The sequence below is a fragment of the Vulpes vulpes genome, chromosome 3, assembly GCF_048418805.1.
Source record: "Vulpes vulpes isolate BD-2025 chromosome 3, VulVul3, whole genome shotgun sequence".
NCBI lineage: Eukaryota > Metazoa > Chordata > Mammalia > Carnivora > Canidae > Vulpes > Vulpes vulpes.
In genome coordinates, this window is record NC_132782.1 from 60,265,661 (window position 1) to 60,292,850 (window position 27,190).

The window sequence follows — 27,190 nt, forward strand, 5'->3', positions numbered from 1 at the left end:
CAATAATTCATAAATGAAGCAAAAAGTCAAGACTTTAAGAAAATAGGAAAATCAGAGAAGAGAAAACTAGGATGGCCAATAGACATATATGAAGATGTTTAACCCTTGCAGAAGGAAATGCCAATTATTTTAGATGCCGCTCCACAACCATTTGATTAGGAAAAATAAAAAAATCTGACCAAATGTTGTTGAGGATGTGGGAAAACAGGAATCTATAATCAATGCAGATAGGAGTATAAATTGATGCCACCACACTGGGGGAGAATTTGGCAATACCTAGCCAAAATGAAGATAAATACTCCCACAAGCAAGCAAAAAAAAAAAAAAAAAAATCAGAACGTTCATCAATAGGACAAGAGAATAACAAATGACAAGGTACTCATTAGAAGGAATGACAAATAATAAAATGAATTAATAAGTACATTGAGATGCATTGCAACATGAACAGATTTCAAGAACAATACGAAAAGGGGAAGCTCTACACAGAATTACACGTAACAGTAAGATAGTATTTATCTATATCTTTAAAACACATAAAATCCTTCTACATATCATGACTATCCATAAATATTTTTACATAAATAAAATATAATGACTACATAGGAATAAGAATAAATTCGCAGCCATGGTTACTACTGAGGAGGGAAACAAAAGGGACTTGAGCTCTCAGGAGAGGTCTTTCTCTTGCTCAAAAAAAAAAAAAAATCTGAAGCAAAAATATCCAAATATTTTTTATTTCTGATTTTAGAATTTCTGACATGACTTTGTGTACTTATCTGTATTTTTTACTTAATTTTTCTTCATTCAGTCGACTCATGTCTTGTTAATACTAACTAGAAATTCGGAGGAAGGAAAAATTAAACTGGGTAAGGTAGGGTGTGGGCAAACATGAACTTCTGCAAACGGTCATGTTTTTGTTTCCTATCATCAAAGGGAATCAGCAGTCACATGGGCAAAGTAAAACTTCCATGTGCTAAGCCACACCACAGCAACCGTAAGGGAAAGGTATCAAGGCCGGTTCTCCCAACGTGTATCTCACCTCTCGCACATGTCTCTTCAGGTGCATGTATACACTCTGTCCAGTTTTTCGAAAATGTCTTTCAACATGTTCCCTTCCAAAGGCCAAAAATGTATTCATGCATACATAGAGTCCACCTTCAGAATTCTAGGAGAAAGAGACAGGTTACAAAATTAGCCAAGAATACCTTGCAAAGTCATTTAGATACTGAAAAAGGGAAGGGAAGGAGGGTGAATGATGAAGACAAGGCCCAGCAAAAGGCCACCTGGCTGTCATAGGCCCTTAAGATGACCCTCCAGGGCTCCATTCCACCTACAGTAGCAGCTCCGGCCCCCATCCTGGGTTCCAGGTGCTCCCGGACACATGCCCACAATCTCCCAGTTGGGGGCAGAGCCTCAGAGGCCCTAGGAAATAAACATGCTTGTCTTGACTCTCCAAAACTGGGGTAAAGGACAATAAAGCAAAAAAGTTTGGCAACTGATCCAACTACCACCACTGCAATGGTTTATCAATCATTCTTCCTCATGGATCAGTGTAAGTCTCTAGGAAGATAAAGTTCTATATTCTTAAAAAAAAAAAAAAAAAAGTTCTATGTTCTTTTAGCAGGACAGGGTTCTTCGATTCAAACATTTTCTTCCTTGGGTGATACATGCTATTTGATGGTACCCATTACTAAACTATGACAATTTAACAAATCAGTAATAACTTAATGAATAAGTAATAAAGGATAGAGTCCTATAATAACCCTCACTACATATTTTTCCATGCCCAATATGGGCCAGGCACTTCTCGTATGTTTTTTCTAATCCCGACAATACGGCAAGCTTACTATTATTGCCATTTTACAGATTAAAAAAAGAACTAAGGATGAGTCACTTGCCCAAGTTCACACAGCTTGGAAGAGTTAAATTAAATCTATTTCTCTTTTTATCCTTCTATGCCACATTTCAAATATTATTTAATTACAGACATACTGGCACAATGAACAGTCAAGGATATTTTTCACATTTTATTTATTTTAAGATTTATTTATTTATTCATTCATTCATTCATGAGAGACCCAGAGAGAGAGGGGCAGAGACATAGGCAGAGAGAGAAGCAGCCTCCCTACAGGGAGTCTGATGCGGACCTCGATCTGCGGATGCTGGATTCACAACCTGGGCCAAAGAGAGATGCTCAACCGACTGAGCCGCCCAGGTGCTCCTTGTTCACATTTTAGATGCTTGATTTTCTATCCCATTTTTTTCTCTCATTTTGTTTAATATGCTTCTCTGTAAATTTTACCTATAAAATTAGTCATCCTTGGGGCACCTGGGTGGCTCAGTCAGTTGAGCATCTGACTCCTGATTTTAGCTCAGGTCAGTTCTCCTTAAGATCTTGCCTCGCGGGCAGTCCCGGTGGCGCAGCGGTTTAGCGCCGCCTGCAGCCCAGGGTGTGATCCTGGAGACCCTGGATCAAGTCCAGTGTTGGGCTCTCTGCATGGAGCCTGCTTCTCCCTCTCCCTCTGCCTGTGTCTCTGCTTCCTCTCTCTCTCTCTCTCTCTCTCTGCATCTCTATGAATACATAAATAAATCTTAAAAAAAAAAAAAAGATCTTGCCCCGCATTGGGCTCCATACTCGGTGCAGTCTACTTGAGATTCTTTCCCTCTCCTCCTCCCCATCCCCCCTCAAATAAGTAACTAAAGTCTTTAAAATTAGCCATCGTTTCCTCGATGAAAGTGGATTTTAATTAAGCTTTTATCATTCTCACCCCAACAAACAATTTATAAACAGAATTTTGTTTTAAATCTGTCAGAATTGGGGGATCCCTGGGTGGCGCAGCAGTTTGGCGCCTGCCTTTGACCCAGGGCGCGATCCTGGAGACCCGGATCGAGTCCCACATTGGGCTCCCGGTGTATGGAGCCTGCTTCTCCCTCTGCCTGTGTCTCTGCCTCTGTGTGTGTGTGTGTGTGACTATCATAAATAAAAAAAAAAAAAGAAAGAAAGAAAGAAAAGAAAAGAAAAGAAAAGAAAAGAAAAGAAAAGAAAAGAAAAGAAAAGAAAAGAAAAGAAAAGAAAAAATCTGTCAGAATTGGGACGCTGGGGTGGCCCAGTGGGTGAGCGTCTGCCTTTGGCTCAGGTCGTGATCCACGGTCCTGGAATTGAGTCCCCACAGGGAGCCTGGTTCTCCCTCTGCCTGTGTCTCTGCCTCTCTGTGTGTTTCTCATAAAGTCTTTAAAAAAAGATCTGTCTGAACTGCCAATAAGCACTTATCATAATTCCTTACGTTTTAGTAAAGCATACATTCAACATCAAAACAGGCACTGATGCTCACTACAAATATATGAAAAATAATTTTAAGTTCCAATAACTCAAGATTGTATATTTTTTTAATTTCTAATAAAATCCTCCAACATGGTATCTATGGTTTTATAAACCAGACATAAAGAAGCCTTACCACAATGAGGTTATTACAACAGCATTAGTTCAGATATGTGCCTATTATTGTAGCAAATACATTGCATAAAACAAGAAAAAGAAAAAACCATAAAGATTACAAAGAAATAGGTAAAATGATCTCAATTTGCTGATAACATTATATAGTCTATAGGGAAAATCCTTAAAAATCTACAAACTACTAACTAGTAACACTAACAAATCTAGCAAGGTCACAGAATACAGATTCATAGGAAAAAATCAATTTCAATTTTCTACTCTGGCAGCAAGCATCTTGCAAATGAAATTTTTAAAACTTGACTAAAAAACAGCATCCAGAAAACTCAGTTATTCAGCTTATTCTTCTGGATAACTTTTTCTCTTTGAATGTTAGAAAAGTTTTTCAACTAGAGGCAACATACTATATTCATTTGATCAACAGATTAAATCCTTCTTTCAAAAAAATGTTTTAGGGCAGCCCTGGTGGCACAGCAGTTTAGTGCCGCCTACAGCCCGGGGCGTGATCCTGGAGACCCTGGATCGAGTCCCATGTCGGGCTCTCTGCATGGAGCCTGCTTCTCCCTCTGCCTGTGCCTCTCTCTCTCTCTCTCTGTCTCTATTAATAAATAAATTTTTAAAAATGTTTTAAATACACATGTTTTTTGCATAGTTATAACCCTTAAAAAACTTACATCATTAGGTCAGTTATTCATTAGGCCCATTAAATTGAGCACCATATGTTGTGATTTTAAAAAATAACATTCCCGTTCTCTTCCAATAAAATGTAATTCAATCAAAAAGACTTTAAACCAGAAGATATGCCAGGGAAAATATAAGATTTGTAGCCAGGGTCCTGAACTGCCATTAATTAGCTCTGCGGCCTACGGCAGGTAGTCATTCAGTCTCTGAGCTTCAGTATTTTCCTTCATAAGCATTGCTGCACAATAATTCCCACCTCACAGGGTTGTGTTAAGTTCAAAGAGGGTGAGATACATTCTGTGCTGTAAAGCATTATGCAAACAATAGCAATTATTTATTATGAGTTACAGTTCTATGTACTACATGTATGTTCCGTTATCTCAATTATTTTATAATTGAGGGAAATAAGCAGAAGGAAGAAAACAATCAGTCTGACAGCCACACAGGCTAGGGGCAACAAATATTAATCTATCAGAAAAATATATTAAGCAACTAGTGAGAGAATCAAGAAATTACCAAGTGGAAGAAGAAAACTGTTCAAGTATAGCATTTTTCTGGAGAAAAATACAATATAATGCAAGAGTTTATAAAGTAATCCCTAAAATAATTGTAAAATCTTTGCTAATTTCCTTGCCAAGAGTTTCTGGCTTATTAGGAAATTTGATAAAAATTTAATATACCCCAAGCATTCATTCTCAATTTCTGGAGTCACCTGATATTGTCACAAAGTCCATAATCTGAGAGGAAAATGCTTTATTTTATTTTATTTAAATCCTTTTGGCATCAAAGATCATCATTTTGTCTTCAGATACAAGCCTGGCCTGTGACTGACCTATGTGTATCACCCCCACACTGCCTCCCTTGGCTCTCAGGTCTTTATTTTTTTTCTTTTTCTTTTTTTTTTAAGATTTTTTTTTATTTTTATTTATTTATGATAGTCACACGGAGAGAGAGGCAGAGACACAGGCAGAGGGAGAAGCAGGCTCCATGCACCCGGAGCCTGACCTGGGATTCGATCCCGGGTCTCCAGGATCACGCCCTGGGGCAAAGGCAGGCGCTAAACCGCTGCGCCACCCAGGGATCCCTTTCTTTTTTTTTTTTTTTTTTTAAGATTTTATTTATTTATTCATGAGAGACACAGAGAGAGAGAGAGGCAGAGACACAGGCAGAGGGAGAAGCAGGCTCCATGCTGGGAGCCCGACATGGGACTAGATCCCGGGCCTCCAGGATCACGCCCTGGGCTGAGGGCAGCGCTAAACCGCTGGGCCACTGGGGCTGCCCGGAAAATGCTTTAGCACTCAAAGGCAAATGGCCTCACTAGGGAAGGATTCTGTTACAAACATCCTCGGGTCTCTTCCATCCTACACACGGCTGGCCTCTGAAGCAGCGGCTCTGAGATGAGGGCACTGCCCACAGGACTTGCCAGCCGTACCAAAACTTCAGGACACTGAGACACAAATCCCTTTAAAAGCTATCCCATATAGAACAAGCACACACTTCAGTCTAACGACCCATGCCTTCTTCCCTCTTGCCTTAGTAATGTCTAAATATTGGTCCTATAAAACTTTCTTTCAAAGGCAGTACTCCATGCATGTGCTCTGAACAGCTTCTTTCACTCATGAGGACAAGTCTATGCTGACAAGTCTATCTCTCCTGATTCTTTTTTTTGACAGCCTGGGATCAGAGCCAAGCTCTTAGTTTAGAACCCTCAACCTCATGCTCTCGTTAACCAGCCACATTCCCACTAAGACTACTGTTCTGGAAAATCTGTAAAACCCTTGCCTTCCTGTGGCCAAAAGGGCAGCCACGAAATGGGGCAGGACCTCTTTTATATAAGCATTGCGCTAAAATCGCAGAAACCAGGATCATACCTTGGTTTCTGTAATGATGCTAGCAGAGTAACATAAGAAGAAAAGTAACTGCATTAGAGTCTAAAGACTGGGGTGAACCTCTCTCTCTTAGTGTCCAGTGTCCTTTGTCTTAAGGCATGATGCACTATGTCTTTAGAAAAAAATTAAAATAGGGATTTTCTGGGATCCCTGGGTGGCGCAGTGGTTTGGCGCCTGCCTTTGGCCCAGGGCGCGATCCTGGAGACCCGGGCTCGAATCCCACGTCGGGCTCCCGGTGCATGGAGCCTGCTTCTCCCTCTGCCTGTGTCTCTGCCTCTCTCCTTCTCTCTCTGTGACTATCATAAATAAATTTAAAAAAGAAAAAAATAAAATAGGGATTATCTGAGTGGCTCAGTCGGTTGAGAATCAGACACTTGACTTCAGCTCAGGTCATGATGGCACACACGGTCATGAGATCAAGCCCCACTCAAGCTCCAAATTCAGCTCAGAGTCTGCCTGAGATTCTCTCTCTCCCTCTCCCTCTGCCCCTCCCCCACTCCCATCTCGCTCACTTGCTCTCCCTTTCTAAAAATAATTTTTAAAATTTCAAGAAAGAAATAATGCAGGTTAGAAAACTACCAATTGACAGTGAAATACAACACAAAGAATAAGAGGGAAGAATATAAAATAATGTTTTTCTCAGGTGATAGAGTCTACCTTCAGAATTCTAGGAGAAAGAGGTTACAAAATTAGCTGAGAATAATTTCGACTAATTATTTGTAAAAGCACTCTTTTTCAAATTACGACAGGTCACAAATGAAATCCAGATATATCACAGTTATTTTTTTAAATAAATAGTAGCCTACACATGAAGATTCCAAAAATATATTCATTGTATGGTAACTGCTTGATATATGGCAAACCACAAGAAACACAAAAATGGGGAGAAATCACTAATAAAAGTTATTGGGACAGTTAGGCATCAGTATATAATAAAATTAATCTGATCTATATCTTATACCAAACCCCGGAATAAGATGTTTAGAGAGTTCTAAGAGATAAGCATCTAAAAAACTAGAAAAGAGTAGAATAGCATATTTATCTCACTTAGGAAGGGGAAAATAATTTCTGGCCAAGAAAAGATAAAATGGAGAGATGGTGTGGTTAGGTATAAAAATGTAAACACTGATGAACAAGTTTTACACCACAAAACATAATAAAACAAATAGAAAACCAGTCACAACAGAACGAGGAATGATGTAAAGTACAATGAAGAAAAGTTTATATCCAAACTATGTAAAAACTGATAAAATTACAGGATGTCAACATTCAGGTTCAACTTGGTAAGTTCTTCTTTTAAGATCATTTAGTTTTAATTGTGAGAAAATATTAAAATCAAACATCACCTTCTCCCTAAAACTATCTCAAGGCAAGTATATGTCTACTAAACTGCCAGAAGTATTAAAATTACCAAGCCTGAAGCCACAGAGAAAACCTATATGTGTACTCTCACAATATAAATTGGTTCCATCTTTCTAGAGATCAATAGAACTATGACCCTTTGACACAATATTTCTCCTTTGGGTAAAGACTGCGGGAATCCAAAAGAAAGAGGGGGGAAAAAGCCTAATTTGCACAAAAATATTCAAAAATGCACTATTTATAATAGGAAAAAGAGCTCCCAAAACAGAAGAGCTAAGGACCTGTGGCATACAAACACAACAAAATACAGTAATATTCTTTTTCTTTTTTTCTCTTTTTTCAAGACTATTTTTAAAATTCAGTTAGTTCACATATGGCATAGTATTAGTTTCAGGAGTAGAATTTAGTGAATTATCAGTTGCATATAACAGTGCTCATTACATCACATGCCCTCTTTAAATGCCCATCACCCGGGTTACCCCATCCCCTCACCCTCCTTCCCTCCAGCAACCCTCAGTTTGTTTCCTATATTTAAGGGTCTCTTACATGGTTTGCCTCTCCCTGTCTTTATCTTATTTTTTCTTCCCTTCTCCTATGTTCATCTGTTTTATTTCTTAAATTCCACATACGAGTGAAATCATGTAATATTTGTCTTTCTCTGACTTATTTTGCTTAGCATAACAAGTTCCTTCCATGTCATTGCAAATGCCAATATTTCATTCTTTTTGATGGCTGAGTAAATATTACGATTATGTATTATATATGTATATAAAACCTAAGTATAGAATTGTATATAGTATGCACTAAAAATAATGTTCATAAAAAAAAAAACATGCTGATGACAAAGAGGAAAGAGAAGAGAAGAAAGTCTGATCATGACCAAGACCTGAAATGAAGCTGGAATGTGATCAATGGTTTTATATTTAAGTTCTTGACCTTGGGTCTCACAGCCTTACCTCCCATTATTTTCATGCTTGGTCCAAAGAAGTGTTTGTCAAACTACTATCATGAAGGATTAGATTGTTCTGTGTTGTGTTCCATTTTGTTTTTGTACATTAAGGAAACACACATGACTCCACTGCGACCAGTCACTGGCTCCAGTTAAATGTGAACTTACTCCCACATGTTAAGTCCCTCAAAACCCAAACAGGTCTACATGCTGTTCAAACAAACTAATCTACTGCTTACACACTTGGATGTGGCTACAATGTCAAGTTGCTATGGAAATTTCTAAACGCTTACTCTCAATGTTTGTACTTCTCTCTTGGCACCAGTCAGCTGACCACACTTGAGTAGCACTAGCCTAGAGCTGGTGGTTGCCATGTCCATACCCCATTCTTAGAACTACCCAGGACCAGGCAGTTCTAAGAAAGTCTCATGGTCAAGAAAGTGTCACTTCAAGGATCTTCAGAGACATCAGGTCAGGCCTCAAGCCTTCTGAGTAGCCCACATCAAAACCAGCTACATACATCAATGCCTTCACGACTGAGCAAGCTCCCCAGATTCCAACCCTGTCCACTTGTCCACCTGCCAGCCTGTGCCCATGACCAATTCCCGTATCTCCTGACTCATCATCTTGGGCTGCTGGTCCTTAATCCCAAATCCACTTTTATACCATGACTGTTAGCATCTCATTCGCTGAAATCTGTAGCTGTGAAGACTCGTGCTTCCTTCATTTGAGGCCACCACATTCAGACACTGAATCACACATTTGCTCCCCGAGGGCAGGTAAATCATGTCATGAGCATTACTAAATTCCAGCAACACTACCTGGTACAGAGCCAAACTGAAGAGACTTTTACAGACCGAGTGGCAGAGTTTGTGTAGTTACTTGCCATTCAGTAACACAGGACCTGATCTTCGGTGCCCTTCTGACCTGGATTTAAAACACTCCACAGGGCAGCCCCAGTGGCCCAGCGGTCTACCACTGCCTTCAGCCTGGGGTGTGATCCTGGAGACCCGGGATCAAGACCCACATCAGGCTCCCTGCATGGAGGCTACTTCTCCCTCTGCCTGTGTCTCTGCCTCTCTCTCTCTTTGTGTCTCTCATAAATACATAAATAAAATATTTTTAAAAATAAAAATAAAAAAATAAAACACTCCATAGCACAGATTCCATTTCAAGGCTCTGACAAAACTAAACAATGAGTATCATCAAGAGAAAACTGATGGCCATGCATAGAAAAACAGCCTCCAGCATGTGCAGGAACACTAGCTTTTCAGGTTTGTGCAGCTAAAGTCAGGGTCTCAGCAGCCTGGACACTTGAACCTTGTGACCCCAGTTCCCCTACTTTCTGTAACCAAGCCAGGCTCACTGGTTCTTCTGGACAGTGGTTGCCACATCCACACCCCATCCCACCTTAGACCCTATCTGGCCAGCATGCACTATCTTCCAGAGGCCACCCAGCCCAGAATGGCCAGCATGCACTTCTCAGCATGTTCTTAGCTAAATAAGATTCTAATTATCATTTTCGTGATGCCCTAAACAGAAACTTGACAAACTTGGAAACCTGAAATCACAAGGAAGACAAGAAATACCACTCTGGGCTTCTCTAACGCTCTATAATGGTCCCCAAGACAATTTCTCCCACCTCACAATCAAGCCACGAGAGAGGAGCAGCATTAGAAACCCATGCATTGCTTAACCCCACTCTTCAAAGCATTTCTATATAAATATGATATACACATAGCTGTGCATTTATTACTTTACGTTGTATTTCCTACATAGTACTGAGAAGTAACATCAAAGACAAAGCCACCTTTTTTTTTATACTGCTGCCTTTTAAAAGAATATTGAAACTGAGGCGAATATAAAGGTCAAGGTTACATGTTTTCAGAATAGCAAGTGAACAGTCATTTTAAATAAAAATACACCACATTGTCAATCAGTAGGTGTTCAGAGAACTTTGTTTACGATGGTGTGTTCTTGGAGACTGGCCTCCGTTGGAAGACAGGAAGGCAGAGCGAGCATGTGTGAGCAGTGCACTCAGGAAACAGAGTCGCTGCGTAACACTTGTTTTTATAACCACAGAACAGTGTGGAAAACAAGTGGTCATTGCCGCAAAGAGAAACATGATGTAGGTAGATGGAGTCACAACAAATCCACGTCCAGAACAAATTACATACTAACACCCAGGAAGACTGTGACTCACATACTCATGCAAAAGTGAGAGGAAAGGGACAAGAACACAGTATTTTCTAGAACACTGAGTTTTAAAAAAAAGGGAAAAAAAAGAAATTAACTGAATTAGCTACTTGTAACAGTGAAAGGAAATCACCTGAATGCACAAGAACAGATTTCTTTACTAATTTATGGTACATCCATGAACTATAACACTCTCCAGCCATTTAAAATGTATTTGTAATGAGTATTTACTGATAGGAAAAGCTCTACATGGTATTTGTGAGTAAAAAAAGCAGGTAACAAAACAGCTCATATGACATTACAATATACACACTATGCATGCCCTGCACAGCCTGTGATGTCATGAGACATAATGTGGGACCATTTTCTTCACGTTGTCTTTTATATTTTCTAATTTTCCTTCAGGAATATTGATTCATTTTTGAACAGTAAAAACCAGTAAAATTTTTCTTAACTAAATGCGTTTAGAACCAATTGTATGTATACATAACAGAACAAGCAATTGTTCAAAAGTTCCTTTCTCTTAACCCAAGCTTTCCTTAGGCTTTCGCAACCAACTCCATAGCTCTAAGGGACTGGATATGCTTGATACCCACAGTAAAAGTGTGATCTGAAATAACTAAGATTATATCAAAATGTGTCGCTCAGGAAATTTGGGAACACACAAATCAAAGAGGGGATAAAGAGTGTCATCTCGGGGAGACAGAGGAGAACGTGATGACAAGAGAGAATGTAACAAAGCAAAGTCACTGTACCCCAGCCCGGGTAGATGCCATCCGTGGAGCAAGGGGATTGAGAGATCGTCCATGTGGAGTAGGAAAAAGCTACGAAAGAGAAAGAGGCTGTGATGTCTTCTCTGGCGTTAGAGAAGTTGGTGGGGTGTGGGGCAGGAGTTTAGTCAGCAGAGAGAGAGAAAGACAAGCACCATTGGTGCTGTCATGACATCCACATCCTGCTACAAGATCACTCGGACTACCGAGAGGAACTATAGGGCGGGGGTCAAGAGAACACATGGTCACAAATCTATTATGCAGTCGAGACCCACGCTACCACTGGCCACATATGAATACTTAGCTCTAAATTAATTTAAATTAGGTTAAAAGTTTGGTTTCTCAAACACAATGGCCACATTGCAAGTACTTAATAGCCGCACATGTGGCTACAGGTTACCATATTGGCCAGTGCAGATGCAGAACAATTCCATCACCACTGAAAGTTCTTTTTAGATACCCCTTGTCTAGGGATGCCTGGGTGGCTCAGTGGTTAAGTGTCTGCCTTCGGCTCTGGTCATGATCCCAGGGTCCTGTGATCCAGTCCCGCTTCAGGCTCTCTGCATGGAGCCTGCTTCTCTTCCCTTTGCCTATGTCTCTGCCTCTCTCTCTATGTCTCTTATGAATAAATAAATAAAATCTTAAAAAAAAAAAGACACCCCTTGTCTAAACGGGGCAGGATGGTGGCTCAGCCTAGGGGATGTGGCAGGAAGTCAGGGAAGGGAACTCATAGCAGGGATGGAGAAACTTTAGCAGATGTAGGTTATAATTTTAGGATAGAGCCCCTGAGCAAAGAAAATGGATTCGATGTAGGAGTGTGTGGAAAAAGGGCAGAATCAAGGACAACTCCTGTTTTAACTCATTAGACTCGTAAGATTACCCACCTCTCTCTGCTCAACTCTTGCATTCATCAAGCAACCACTTGCCATTAACTCTACCTCTCAGGTACTTCCACAACTGAATGGCAGGTATAAATATTCCAATGACCAGACCACAGATCCCAAGTACATTCTGGCTTCTAGAGCAAAACAGACAAGAGTTTTTAAATGCAAAAATTAAGTAGAGGCAGATGGGAAGCAAGGGCGCAATAAGAAAGTAAAACAAGGCTCCAGATCAAGGGCAGCAAGCATGCAATCCTCAGAAAGGGGAAATATGATGAGGGAAAAGCAAAAAAAAAGGCTGGACAGCAAGGAAACACTCAAACAGCTCGCCAGTGGAACAAAACTTCCGGAATACAATATTCACAAAATCCAAAAACCTTGCTTCCAACAGCAAATCCACTGAAATAAAATTGTCCATCTAAACTAAGTAGAAAAACCAAATGCACATAATCCCAAGAGAGAGTGCAGGCTTCCCCACTAAGCATCAATAAATCATGCTCGTGGCCATGAAGTGTTAAGAAAAAATAGAAATGTTGAGGCAGTAATGATTCTCCCAGTTTGCTCCAACTTTGCCATTCCCTCTCTGCAGAGGGCTCCCAGGTATGCCTCAGAGCTGCTGCACAGCCAGCTCAGACAGCTAACGGCGGCACTGTCCAAACGGCCACATTTTGACACGCTATAAATTTACTGTTCCACCCATCCGTCATTTATGACCTTTTTTTCCTAAGGATAAAACCACATCCTTGCTCTGGGTATTTGGAGCAATGAGGATGCTGTTCACCCAAACAGCTAGGGAAGGGTTTGGGTGAGGCAGGAGGAGCAGCTACTATACTGTTCAGAGGACAAATGAGCACAAAGAAAACCGTTGAGGGAGCACTAGGGCGAGCTCCTTCTGCAGTGCCAAACTGCAGCTACAATCCACGGAAGGAGCTCCCCACTTACATAGAAAAAGAGAAAAATGTGAAACCACCTTAGTCAAAGGTAAAAACTTTTTATAGTCATTTCTTCTCATTTTGAAAAAGAGCTGGCTGGGCAGCCCGGGTGGCTCAGTGGTTTAGTGCCGCCTTCGGCCCAGGGCATGATCCTGGAGGCCCGGGATCTAGTCCCACGTCGGGCTCCCTGCATGGAGCCTGCTTCTCCCTCTGCCCGTGTCTCTGCCTCTCTCTCTCTCTCTCTCTCTCTCTGTGTCCCTCATAAATAAATGAAAGCTTAAAAAAAATGTAAATAAAGCAGAAAACGAGCTGGTTTTCTTCAGGATGCATTTCCCCTGGCAAACTATAATAAACATGAGGATTAGGTTTCCAGGCTAACCCATAAAAGCCCATAAGTACGAGTTGGATTTGACTCTGAATAATAGCCCTGAACAGAGATCCCCCCAAGGGGGCCAGCAAACACTCACACCCAAGGCTTCTGCTGCAGGGCGGAGCCTCATGCAGAATTACCAAGTACAGGATGTCTCCCCTTAGCAGCCCCAAGACACTATAAACCCCATTTCACCTACCCCTCAAAAGGATCCTTCCCATTAAATCCCACTACAAAAAAATATATAAAAATAAAAAGAAATAAATCCCACTACAGAGGTGGATGGCATTAAGTGGGTTTAATGGGAAGCCATGATTTTAACATCCCCGCAAGGTAGGTACTATGGAGGGAAAAACCAACGCTCAGAGACATTCAGTGGAATTCCAACACCTGCTTAAGTCATACTGCTACTAAGCAGTGATGCGGGGGTGTGCGCGGGGGTGCTCCTGGGGGTGTTCCCTCCCAGAACCCAGGCCAGTCTGGCCCTCCGCATGCTGCCCCGTGCAACTGAGAAGCAGATGTTGTTTTGGTGGCAGGAGCTAGGTGGGCAGCTGTTGGCAAGCACACGCCATCCCGGGGCTTGGGCCAAAGCGCAGTTTCCTCCTTTTTTACTAAGGCTGTTTCATTCCAGGAAAGCAGGAGGACAGGAAAAGGAGGCTCGCCACACAGGTAAGGAGCTGGCGCCAGGTGCTCTGCCAAGGTTTCCCGAAGGGGAGGAGAGAGGCTTTGGCAGGACCCGCCAGCTCCACTTCCCAAGTTGGAAGGGCAGCTGGAGCCCCCAGAGGTGGCTGCTCCATGGTGACAGCTCCCCGACCAAACGCTGGCAGGTCCCCAAGGTGCTGGGCCCCCAAAGTGCTGGGCCTCCAAGGTGCTGGGCCCCTGGACGCTGGTGAAGCAGCCACAGGGTTTGGCAGCCCCCTCACCGACGTGTGGGCCCCAGGACACAGGGCCTACCTGCCGGGGCTGCTTCCACACCTTCAGGCTGGACATGGGCAGAACCTCTCCAAATGGTGCCTCCAGAGGGGCAATTCAGCAGCTGTACCTACAGGATTCAATGTGTGAGCCACTCTCACCCTCATGCCTTGCGGCACCTCTCTCCTCCTGGCTGCTCCCTCCACCGATCCCACTAACACACCACCAAGCCTATTTCTAAGAAGTGCTGGGGACAGAGACCTCATGTCCAGCTCACAGCTTTCAGCAACACCCAAAGAATTAACCAGGACCCAAAAAGCAATACTTGGTTTGATTAGGAGAAAGTTTTCATAATTGTGACTCATAAGAGCCACCAGCTTCTGGGCCGATCTCGCCCATGCGGTCAGTATGGGGCAGGATTTACTCTAGGAGTGATTGTATTTCATAAAACAGTAAAGGCTGCGTGTAATCCATCTATGACTATTTGTGCAACACGATTATCTTTTCAAATTTCTAATTCCGGGATGCCTGGGTGGATCAGTGGTTGAGCATCTGCCTTTGGCTCAGGGCGTGATCCAGGGTCCCGGGATCGAGTCCCACATCGGGCTCCCTGAATGGAGCCTGCTTCTCCCTCTGCCTATGTCTCTGCCTCTCTGTGTGTCTCTCATGAATAAATAAATAAAATCTTAAAAGAAAAATTCTAATTCCTGGAGGAAATGCCGCCCAGACCCCTGTCTGGGTTTCCCTACGATGCACTTACCCACCTGATTTGACCACCCCACCCTCCTTTATGCCCCTGATACACTCCATCTGCCACATTACACACTGAGCTCCTCCCACTCCTCCATCCGCTGCACACTCTGCATAGACTGAGCTGCACGGCATCTTTCATCAAAATGTCTACTGGGTTTATTCCCACCACTTCCCCAGCTCTAGCCCCACTGTCATCACCCTCATGAAAGCACCCCTCCCACAATACCACAAGAGCCCCAGCCCAATTCCTACTGGAGTTCTCTCTACCTCCCAACCTTAGTCCTCTTTCTGCTTCCAGGACAGCCACCCAAATAACTGCTGTCCTCACGCTGTTCCCTTGCTCCTGACCAGCCAGCCCATCGGCCTAACCTTACCAAGGCCGACATCTATAGCCCACAGAGGAGTTAGCCTTGCTTCCCAGTTGCCCAAGTAAATTCTCTCTTCCTCACATACATCCTAAGCTTGGTCTCACCTCCACACCTCTGTCCCTTCCTCCCCTAAAACGCCACTTTTCTGATTCCATCCAGGGACCCAGACCAGTAACTTTTCTAGGTTTTATTGATTATTCCTATCTGAAATCTCCATTCATACCCTGTAAGTGCCACACTGTTTAAAATGTAATACTCTAAAAATAAATAAATAAATAAATAAATAAAAAGATAGATAGATAAATAAATAAATAAATAAATAAATAAAATGTAATACTCTATAAGTGCTTCAGTCTCACCTCATGATACATCAGGGCTTAAGTCCCATACCAGTCTTTGAACTAGTCCCTGAATAAGCTACGTAACCTCTCTGACTCTGTTTCCTCTTCTGTAAAATAAGGCAACAAGAGTAATTATAATTTACAAGCCAATTACTATTGTAATTAAATGAGATGGTGTATATAGAGGTACCTGGTATCATGTTTGACTCCTAACAGACACTCAAAATTGGCGTTCATATTCTTTTTTTTTTAATACTTTATTTATTTATTCATGAGAGAGAGAGAGAGAGGCAGAGACATAGGCAGAGGGAGAAGCAGGCTCCATGCAGGGAGCCCTATGTGGGACCCGATCCTGGGTTTCCAGGATCAGGCCCCGGGCTGAAGGTGGCACTAAACCGCTGAGCCACCCGGGCTGCCCGGCTTTCATATTCTGTACTATGCTAGAAACACATGTGTCATACTCTTCATTACTGTGGTCCTCTGTTTCCCTCTGAAATTCTCAAACCCTCCTGGGGCAGTGCTGGCAGTAGGTTCTAAGTAAGCATTAATACTTGCTAATTAACACAAAACAAATGGTTTTCTTCTGAGTCTCATCACCGGAAATACATATCGTTGTGTACCTCAAGCACCCTCTCTAGTCTGGAGGCGTATTCAGAGTCATTAAATTCTTGTCATTATTGCACTGACCTGCTGCTCCAGCCCTAAAAATAGGTGCTCCTGTTCCCATCTTCCCTGTGCTTGGGGGCAAGAGGAGTCCTGGGCTGACTGCCCATAGTACTGAACATAAACAGCCACACAGAGGCCCAGCCCACGTCCACAGACAACAGCCCCCTAGACGTCTCCCCAAGGGGCACCATGTGTGATCACTTTCACCAAGATCCCTGTGGCACCCAGAATCATAACACACAAAACACCCCGCAAGGACCCAAGATGCCTCTCCCAAGCTTGTCAAGGGTCAAGTGTATGACTTTTCAGATAATAGTATGACAATATAAAACTACGGTATTGGTTACTTTTAATCACATTTTTTTAATTCCAAAATACACGTTCAGAATTTTTTTTAAGGAACAGGGGTGCCTGGGTGCCTCCATCGTTTAAATGCCTGACTGTTGATCTCAGCTCAGGTCAAGATCTCACAGTGAGTTCAAGCCCCCTGTCAGGCCCCATTCTGGGTGTGGAGCCCACTTAAAAAGGGGGGGAAGGGCAGCCCCGATGGCCCAGCGGTTTAACACGTGCCTTTGGTCCAGGGCATGATCCTGGAGACCCGGGATCGAGTCCCACGTCGGGCTCCCGGTGCATGGAGCCTGCTTCTCCCTCTGCCTGTGTCTCTGCCTCTCTCTCTCTCTTTCTCTGTGCCTCTCATGAATAAATAAATAAAATATTTTTTTTAAAAAAGGATACACAGAAAATCGGAAAAGATGCAGCCTTACTAACACAGGTGCATAAGACCCCAACTGTCCTTTATCCTCAACAATCAGTATCTCAACCATGACAGAGATTAACAAAGTGCTCTGAAAGCACAGGAAAATAAGTAACTCAGTTTGGGGAGGTGAGAGTGATGAGGGCTTTACAGAGAACATGTGAGGTGGTTTTTGAGATCAGTGGGGTTTCCCTGGGAAACACAGGGAGAAGGCAGTCCAGGCCAATGGGAAGAGCATGAGCCAATGCAAGGAGGGCTGAAAACACGGAGCATGTGAAGAACATGAAGTCCTGTGGGCTAAAGAGAATGTAAGTAGAGGTTAGGTGCTAAGTGACAAACACTGGCAAGGAAAGTTGGATCAACTTGGTAAACTGATTTGAGGTGCTATGTTAGGAAAGTCTGAATGGTGCTTTGAAAATATCTAGACAGTGAAATGACATGATAAGACCCATGTTTTAGAAAATCTGAGAGCACAGTGACGAATGAAAGGAAGGCAACGTAAGGTCAATTAAGAAGCTTCTTAGGCAAGAGTCTGGGCAAGAGGTGATGAAGGCGTGAGCCTGGGCCGTGGATAAGGAGAGAGGGGGGCTACCCCATTGGAACCTGGTCTCTAATGGGATGTGATACACGAGAGAGGGACACAGACACATACCCATGTCCACAGCAGCATCATTCACAACAGGCAAAAAATGGAAGCCACCCAAGTATCCATCAGCAGATGAACAAACAAGATGTGGCATACACACACAGTGGAACGTCACTCAGCTTTGGGAAGGAAACTCTGACACATGCTACAACATGGACAAACCTTGAAAACATTACGGTAAGCGAAATAAGCCTGTCACAGAAGGGTAACTACTGTACGGTCTCACTTATATAAGGTACCGAGAGCAAATTCATAGAGACAGAAAATAGAATGGTGGTTGCCAGAGGCTGAGAGGCTGAAGGGGTTAGGGGGTGGGGAGTTATTGTTCAAGGGGAATAGAGTTTCTGCTTTGCAAGATGAAGAGCTCCAGGGATGCATGGTGCTGATGGTTGTGCCACAACGTGAATGCCCTTAATGCCACCAAACAGTGCGCTTAAACATGGTTAAGACGGGTGATTTTATGTTATGTGCACTTTACGCAATCTTTAAAAAAAAAAGCAAGAGGGGGAGGGGGGCAGGGTTGACAATACTGTACATCTTCCAGCCTGAGGCCCTAAATGAAGGGCAGTACCTTTAACTGCACTCCAGGCCACAGGAAGGACAGTGCAGGGGAGTGAAGGGAGAATTCGGAGCTGCACAGATGTCCAGGCTCAATACAACTGAGGACACACACTTTTTCAAAAGGCTCCCTGACAGGATCAGCACTGCCTCTTACATTCCTGAAGTCTAAAAATGACACAACTTGAAAGATAAATAACAGCAGCCGAAAAGAGACAGGAAGTGACTTCCTGATTTTTCATTTGGAAAAGCGGCATGCTAGCGTACGTGGGGCAGATTACACACTTACATCAATCTCACTCCTTTCTGAAACCCAAAGAAAAGAACAATGAAAACATTATGTGCCCCACCCAGGTGCCCCAAAACATTGTGTTTTTAAAAACATAAACCATAGCCAGAAGATCTGGAAACTGGACTATTGATGGAGAAGTACTACCAGACTAAGGTGAGCTGACCAAGCTGAATCCCAGCTAGGTCTGCAGCAGAGAGAACCGAGATCCCATCTGACGTATGCCCCAGAATTTCCAAGAGGCTCCAGAACTAACAGCTCCAGGTAACTCTGGAAGCTGGAGCGAAACAAGGGCTGAAAGAAGAAGGAAGGCCTGGAAACCTGTCAGAGCCCACAAGGCCCTCCTCCACTCCCAGGGGGCCCTCCCACACGGACAATTCACTGCAGTTTATTCTTTAGAGCAGGGAGCCCTGTGTTTTTAGACAGGACTTGGGTCTTGGGACAAGGAACGCAGGTAAGAATAGGAGCTCCACTCGGAATACACGCAGACTTAGAGGCGTGTGTGTGTGTGTGTGTGTGTGTGTGTGTGTGTGTGCGTGTGTGTGTGATGTACACGTATCAGCCCAGATGGGGAGCATGACTAGTCCAGGTGCTTCAGGCAGGAAGGGACCTGAAACAGGGAATTGGAGGGGATGTAATCTGGGTGAGAGCCGTGAGAGCCAGGGTCAGAGGAACCACCACTCACGCTCCGGAGTCCAGAGGCACCAGCATTGTAAGAAACCGCAGAGATGATCCCCGCTTCCCCGTGGCTGAGGTGGCTCTGAGTGCCAGAAGGATACTCGGAGCGGACCGGAAAACCCCACGTCTGGCATGGGCCACTGCTGCAGTAACAATGGTGGCTTCTCCTTCTGACACTCTCACTGGCAGAATCGAAATCAGAAGCCTCCTGTCAGGGGCCCCTGGGTGGCTCAGTGGCTGAGCATCTGCCTTTGGGTCAGGGTGTGATCCTGGGGTCCTGGGATGGAGTCCCCCATCGGGCTCCCAGCAGGGAGCCTGCTTCTCTTTCTGCCTATGTCTCTGCCTCTCTTTCTCTGTGTATCTCATGAATAAACAAAACCTAAAAAAAAAAAAAAAAACAGAATCCTTCTGGCAACTGTAGTGTCCAGGTACCAAGCCCCTACACATGAGAGAGGACTTAACAAAACAGGGATAGGACTGAGAACCAGGGAACCATATCCGGCCATATCCAATATCCACATGCCAAGGCCACCCTCGTCCTCTGCTCCCACTCAGTTCCCTGCTCCCCCAGTACTGGCAAATAAATTTTCACTTTCCGGGCAGGAGATGACAAAAGTCTCCTAGCCAGTGGCCAAAGGAAAAAAGTCAGGATGCTAAAATTTAAGTTTCTGAAAGAAACAGCCCAGCCAGATCACCCTCCGGTGAGGCTCACAGTCAACAGAATAATGAATTCTTACCTTCAAAAAGGCCAATGATTTCCAGCAAAGTAGTTGCAATTTTTTTCAAAATGACTCATATTCTCTAAATTTTAATTTGCTTCAGAAACAATATACAGGGGACATATGACATCTATAGATGAGCTACAATTAATGACCAATTATTCAAACACCACAAATGTGAAAATATGAAACCACACAAGCCACAATGCAGGTGAGATGTGCCACTGAAATAACCAGTTGTACTTTTCTTGCCTAAACTCTAGAACTCTGGTTTTCAAAGTATGACCTGGAAACCTGAATGTCCCCCAAGGCCCTTCAAGTGAGCTGCAAAGTCAAAACTACTTTCATAACATGAACTTATCTGCCTTTTTCACTCCTGTTCTCTCCTGAGCACACAGAGGCATTTTTAAGAGTCTCCATGACATCTGATGACACCATCACTCTAACAGCTAAGAGAATGGAAGATGTTTTAAATTTTTCAGTCTTAATTTCTAATATGGTAAAAAATCAATAGACAGAAACCACACAAAAGCTCTCTGGCGTCCTTGAAAATATTTAAGAGAATACAGGGGCCAAAAATATTGAGAATCATTGCTATAAAACAACATTTTAGTTAGTTGCCTTTGGAAAGGAACTTTTAATATGTGAAACTAATTAGGATTAGTTTAAGTTTATATCTTCGAAGGTAAAAGAAACAGTAAATGTTTTACTATTTTGTATCTGTTGATCCCGTAGGAGGAGGATTTTTCCCAAATTAAATTATTTTTCCCCTACAAGTAAGCACCATGATGCAAGTCTCACTGCCTGGAAGGTAGCAAGCACACCAATAGAGTAAGGAGCCCCTCACATGAGCTGTTCCTACAAGTAAATGATCTCAAAGCCTTTCCCAGCAGCTATGTAAACCAGCCACTACCACGAGGCCCCTGTTCCCCAGAGTTTTACAAAGATTCTCAGGAATGTGGAGAACCAACATGACATCTCAACATCACCAAGGGATCCCAGAGCTTCAGAGAACGGGAAATAAGCTCCGTTTTACAAAATGATGCTAATGCTGGAAGGTAAGGGGAGGTGTGAAGGAATGCTTATGCTGGTCTCACGTCATGTCGGGCCACCTTTTCAGTGCCTCACTGCACTGGGGATCTCTCTCTTCTCAGCAGCTGCTGGTCACGGGAAGGCTTCTCAGGAAGCCCCTCTGACACAAATACAAACCCGCAAGAGTGAGGGCAGTTCATCCCTGGAGCACGCTTGACCAACAGGCCACAGGAGCCAGTGCATAAATACTCCCCTGTCCATGTCCCAGGGAGAGGTTACAGGGGCACATTCAACAGTTCTCCAGGGGTCCCTGGCCGGACGGAGTGCCAGTGCTCCATCATGGCAGCTGGCTCAATGACTCACTCTTGGGTTGGCTTTCTGTTCTTCCCTTTGTTATTATTCCCTTGAGTGTTCTTCCTCTTACGTTTCCTGGGATACCTTTCCAAAATAAACTGCCCATGCTAAGCCCTTGTCTTAATCTTTCAGGTGACCCCAGCTAAAGACAAGGCATGAGATAAGCCCTACGCTTCCAGAGAGGTGGGGAAGGGGCATGGTTAGCACAAGAGTCGCCCAGCTCCTTCCCATTCTGAAAGCTTGGTAGAAGGCTTCACATCTAGTAGATGTTTTAAAACGACCAGTTAAGTGAAAAGAGAGTGAAATGATGGCCAATGATGGAAGAGAGACTATCACTAACTGCTGTGTCTTATGACATAGACCCTAAGAAAAGGGGGCTTTGGAAGAAACAATGAAGTCTCCAGCAGAAACGGAAGGCTAAAAAAGAACCCTGAAATGATCAAGACAGGGAGGTGGTTCTGGAAAAGGAAATGAGTCTTAGCCACTGGAGACCCAGAGACTGACCTCCCAGGAGCTGGGAGCCCAGAAGCTGAGGGGAGGTGGGGACAGAGGACATGCAGACGAATGAGGGGTTCAACAACCAAAGAGAGGAGTAGATTTTACATGGTAGTCCATGAAGGCTTGCAAGAAAAAGAGTGGACTAACGTCTCCACTTCACACCAAACCCTGACAATCAAACCCTGGGGCCTGCAACCCTTGACTGACTCTCTTTATCTCTTTCTTTTCTTCCTCTAGTGATTACTGACTGGCTGGGCATACTTTACATATTAATTTATTTAATCCACAAAACAACCCATGAAGTAGGTTCTATTATTGTCCCCATTTCACAGATAGAGAAACTGGAACCCAGAGAAGTTACACAGCTGAAAGACAGAACTGGGGTTCAAACCCTGCCAGCCTGGCTCTCTCTCACACTTCTGCCCCCACCAGACAATAAAGCCACCACATTCTACATGATAATCGCACATGATTCCTTTTGCAGTATTTCCCACGTGTTGCATCCTTAGCATTTTCAGAACCTGTCACTACATGTAATTTATACTTTTCCTAGGCATCAGTTGAGTTCCTAGCCTGTATATACCAGATGCTGGGCCAACTGCTAGGGATAAAGATGCAAAGTCCCCATTCTCCAGGACGGTCCCACTATACACCTTGCAAGATGAGCCAAGTCATGGAGAGGTGAACCTACAAGTCAAGGTGAGAAGGTAGGCCTGGGATGAAATTGGGACAAACTGGCAGGTGAAAAACACAAATTCTCTCTCATCCCAGAAGAAGTGTCACTGAGCATCTGCCATGTGCTAAGCCCTAAAAGGTAGCAAGGAAGGAGAAGGACACTGAAATGAGTTATCATGCAGTCCCACTCAATCCTCATACCCACACAGGTAAGGTACAGCAAAGCTTTCACACCAGGCCTTGGATCTATAGTGAATCTATAATTAAAAATGATCAGCTCAGTCTCCCTGTAACACCACTTTAAATCACAATACTTATAGTAGTTTTCCAGAACTGACCATATACAACCAAGCTCCTATTGTAAGTATTCGAAGCTCTCATCTTCCACTCTCTCCTTGGTTCTGACCTCACTACTCATTAAATCAATATTTTTCTTCCCAGTACATTAAAAGCAAATAAGAAGAAAATATTCACCCTTTATATGTTTGCCCATGTTATTTACCTTGCCATAAGTTGGTCTTCTTTACTTCTATCCACCTTTATCTCTGGCCATTTTCAAAAGTATCTGATGATTACCTTCTCCACTCACATGGCTTTGGTCTTTCCCCTATCACAGTCCTGTGGCACTTGTAGATTAAAGTCTCTGGTGTGTTTGGTACCAATGTATTTTACTCTGTATGATTCTTACAGCCATGCATATATGAGCTGGCACATAGTAGGTGCTCAAGAAGCCTTATTTGAGTCCCGAGTGTTAAGTCAGTACCATAGGGAAAAATCCCGCATGATCATACACTGTGCTTTAATACAATTTGTTATAAAACCTTCTTTCTCTTCCTCCTCATAGTTAATAAAATATACTGATTCATCGGCCCTGTAAATAAGCCCAGTCTCCCCAAGGAACTACTGTGACATGAATGAAATCATCACTTTATACTAGAAATGATGCTTCTGGAACAGTGTTTGGTACACCATTAACTCCCAATAACTATCTGTGGAAGTGAATTAAAATAATCAGCTTTTTTCACACCTGCCACATACTATACAATGTGGTAAAGATTTCCAATAACAAAGTTTGTAAGAAGAATTTGGAGAGCTACCCTGATCAAACACAGAAAAAGTTGTTCTACCCATGTTACACGCTGTACTATCCTAAAAGACTAGGCCACTCTCTTCTTCCTGGACTTCACGATCCGTCAATTGCTTACACTGGTTAAGAACATCATCCCTCCCCATTCTCTGGAGCCTACTAGCCAGAACCTGCCCATCACTGGACACAAAATCTGAAAATGGCATTTTCAAGTACTTTGTGGAGAATATGATTTAACGACACTGCTGACAACAGTCACTTTGAGTTGTGTGATCACAATATGCACAGTATTTAAATACAACCAGCTCATTCCACTTAGACCTTTTCGAAAGAAAATCGGGAAGTAATGAACAAGAAGTGAAACGTTTATCCCCCAAATGATCCGGAATTCACATAAAAGAAAAACTGGATATCGTAGAGAGGATAGTAATTCTGGGACTCCCAATGGATAACAACAAGCCGAAATGCTTTGAAACCAGCCGATATCAATCCAGTAGATGATAAAGGATACTTTGGGGAAATCTGCCTCCCACTGAAGGTGGGTTTTTTGTTTTTTTTTCCTCCAACAATACTCTACATAACGTGAATAAAATGTGTTAGACTATTGTTTGAAAGCTGCCTCGGTGCGTCCAATCCATGCACCTCCCGACTGCATGGAGATCTGCCGGGTGACACATGAGATCTAAAGTGGGTGGATAAAAATAACCTGGTCCTCAAAAAGACATGATAAACGCCAGACAGCTGAGTCACTTTGAAGCCCATCTGACTCTTGAAAGGGACATTCACTCTCCTCTTCCTTGTCGCACATATACATGCCACCTGGGGAGAACCACCCACCGCCCCGGGTGGACGGCAGTGACCCCATCTGCCGTAACTGCCCCACCCCCGCCCCACCCCGCGCCACCTCCCGTCTCAGGTCGCGACCCGCGACTAAACTTTTAATAATTCATAGTAACGCATTTCAGCCCAGGCGACTCCTCGGGAGGCGTACGGGGAGTGCCTTAAGCCATCATAACCCAGCAGTCCCCCCAGTCCGCTGCCCCGCTGGAGGGACCCGGGGGTTCCTTCCCACATTCTAACGGGAAGCAAAGGAGCGGGGAGCCCTGGAAGCGGGGCGGCCGGCTCGGCGGGAGCTCACAGGGCCCGGGGGTGGGCGGCCCGGGCCGAGGCCACGGCCCCAGAAGGGCAGGAAGGGCTGCGTGTGCGCCGCGGGCGGGGGCCGGGGCCGGGGCCGGGGCGGGGGCCGGGCGGGGGCCGGGGCCGGGGCCGGGGCCGGGGCCGGGGCCGGGGCGGTGCGCGCAGCCGCCCTCCGCTCCCGCCCCGCGCCCCGCGCCCCCCGCCCCCCGCCCGCAGCGCGCGGTTAACATCGGGGAACTCTCGGACCCGGGCTCGCTCTGCCTCCGTGGCCAGGCGGCCGGCGGCCGGGCAGACCCCGTGTTCAGCGGCAGGAGCCTCGGGGGCATGCAGCAGGCGCTCACTAAGTGCCGCCCGCCCGCGGGGCCGCCGAGCCAACTCCGCCGCGGGGGAGCAGGTCCCCGGCGGCCGCCGCGCACCCCCCTTCACGTGCCGCCGCAGGCCGCGGGCCCCGCACCCTCCCCGCGCGCCGCGGCGCCGCCGAGCCTCGCTTACCGGGGAGTCGTAGGAGAAGGCGCACTCGTTCTTGTACACCCTGTCCCCCGAGCGGGGCACGCGGATCGTGGGCATGTGCGGCACCAGCAGCTCGCCGACGTCCCCTGCAGCCATCTTCCTGCTGCCGCTGCCGCCCGGCACGCCGAACAGGGCGCCCCGGCGCTGCATGGCCGCGGCGCGCCCCCGAGCCCCCGGGTCGGGCCGCAGCGCTGGGTCCGCGGGCGGGGCGGGCGGGGCGGGCGGGCGGCGGGAGCCGGGGCGGGCGGGCGGGCCGCGGGGCGGGAACGGGCTCCGGGGGCCTGGGGCGGGCGGGCGGGGGTGCGGGGGACGCTGCTATTTTTAATCCAATGGCGAATCGCCGGCCCAGCTGCAGCGTCAGGCGGGGCGCCGGGGAGCGCCAGCCGCAGCGCGCCGGGGAGGGGGCGCTGGAGAGGGGCCCTGCGCCCGGACCGCGCTCGGCTGCGGGGGGGCGGGGGGCAGGGGGAGGGGGGAGGGGGGCGGGGCGGGGACGAGCCTCCGGCGGGGCGCGGGGCGCGGGGCGCGGGGGCCGGCAGCGGGCGCGCTGCGCTGCGGCTCCCCCCAACGGTGTTTCCTACCCTAGATCCATCGGTTGCCAAGGGGCAACTCCGAGGCAGCTGACACAAAGAGCAGAACCGGGGGGGGGGGGGAGGTGGGGTGAGAAACCGCTTTTAAAACAACTGAAGATAAAAGCGAGGACTTCCCCTGCCTGCGTAGGGGCGGAACTCGATGTGCGAAATCCGGGATTGATTGCACAGCGTCGGGCCCAGACCTAAATCTGCGCTGTGCACTTAGGTGCGGACCTCACTCAACCTTGTTCCTCACTTTTTTTTTTTTTTAAACATCTAAAGCTTGTAAAAGAGAATAGAATAGGATCCAGTGAGGATGGACATGTATTTCTTGCATTAATAATACAGATTTTTTTTTTCTTACGTATGGTGAGGAGGATCGAGATTGTTTGGGGGCGGGGAGAAGCTTTTCTAGTTTTATGTTTATAGTCTTTGGAACGTATTTCGCCTGATTTGTTCGAGGTCTCCGCGTCGAACGTTGAACAGCCTGATTGAAGCATCTTATTCAGACACACACATATTCCTGTCTTGCTGGTCCAGTTCCTCAGAATACATAATGAACGGGATAAGGGGAAGGTGAATAATTTGCGAACAGAGCTTACCTCACAGCATACTCTCTTTTTTTTTTTTCAAAATAATTCTTAAAACACAGGTTCGATTCCGCTGAGGTTCCCTAACTACACCCAATGTACCCAGGGATTGCTGCCAATTAATGGGACGCAGAAAGAGCAAGAAATAGTAAATAAAAATGTTGATTTCTGTAAGCCTCTCCCAAACAAATCAAATTATCTTTATTTTTTTTAAGATTTTATTTATTTACTCACGATAGACAGAGAGAGAGAGAGTGGCAGAGACACAGGCAGAGGGAGAAGCAGGCTCCATGCCAGGAGCCCCACGCGGGATTCGATCCCAGGACTCTAGGATCACGCCCTGGGCCAAAGGCAGGCGCCAAACCGCTGAGCCACCCAAGGATCCCCTCAAATTATCTTTAAAACCTTTTTCCCCCTTCCATTACATCTGTTACTCTGCCTGATTATGCAGATCCGCCAGGTTCCACTGGGAGACTGCAAAGGTACCTGGATTTTGATGTGAAATAAACAGATGAGCCCCTCCCTCTCTTGCCCTGCTTCCTAAATTTTCATATAGTCAAGCAAGACTCAATC

General features: G+C 45.1%; 1 protein-coding gene and 1 non-coding gene across 2 annotated transcripts in view; one reads left to right on the forward strand and one right to left on the reverse strand.

The window, feature by feature from the left end:
- Positions 1 to 25,669, reverse strand: part of USP13 (ubiquitin specific peptidase 13) — a 118,289-nt gene extending 92,620 nt beyond the window's left edge. The window contains exons 1-2 of the mRNA XM_026007208.2: positions 25,441 to 25,669; positions 1,040 to 1,165 (exon numbers count right to left, since the gene is read on the reverse strand). Coding sequence (XP_025862993.1) covers positions 1,040 to 1,165; positions 25,441 to 25,608 — 294 coding nt within the window. The 5' untranslated portion in view covers positions 25,609 to 25,669. The remainder of the gene's footprint in view (positions 1 to 1,039; positions 1,166 to 25,440) is intronic.
- On the forward strand, positions 5,955 to 6,133 carry LOC112926327 (small nucleolar RNA SNORA81). Its single transcript, XR_003236314.2, has one exon. It is a non-coding gene; the product is annotated as a small nucleolar RNA SNORA81 (small nucleolar RNA).
- Positions 25,670 to 27,190: the final 1,521 nt, after the last annotated feature.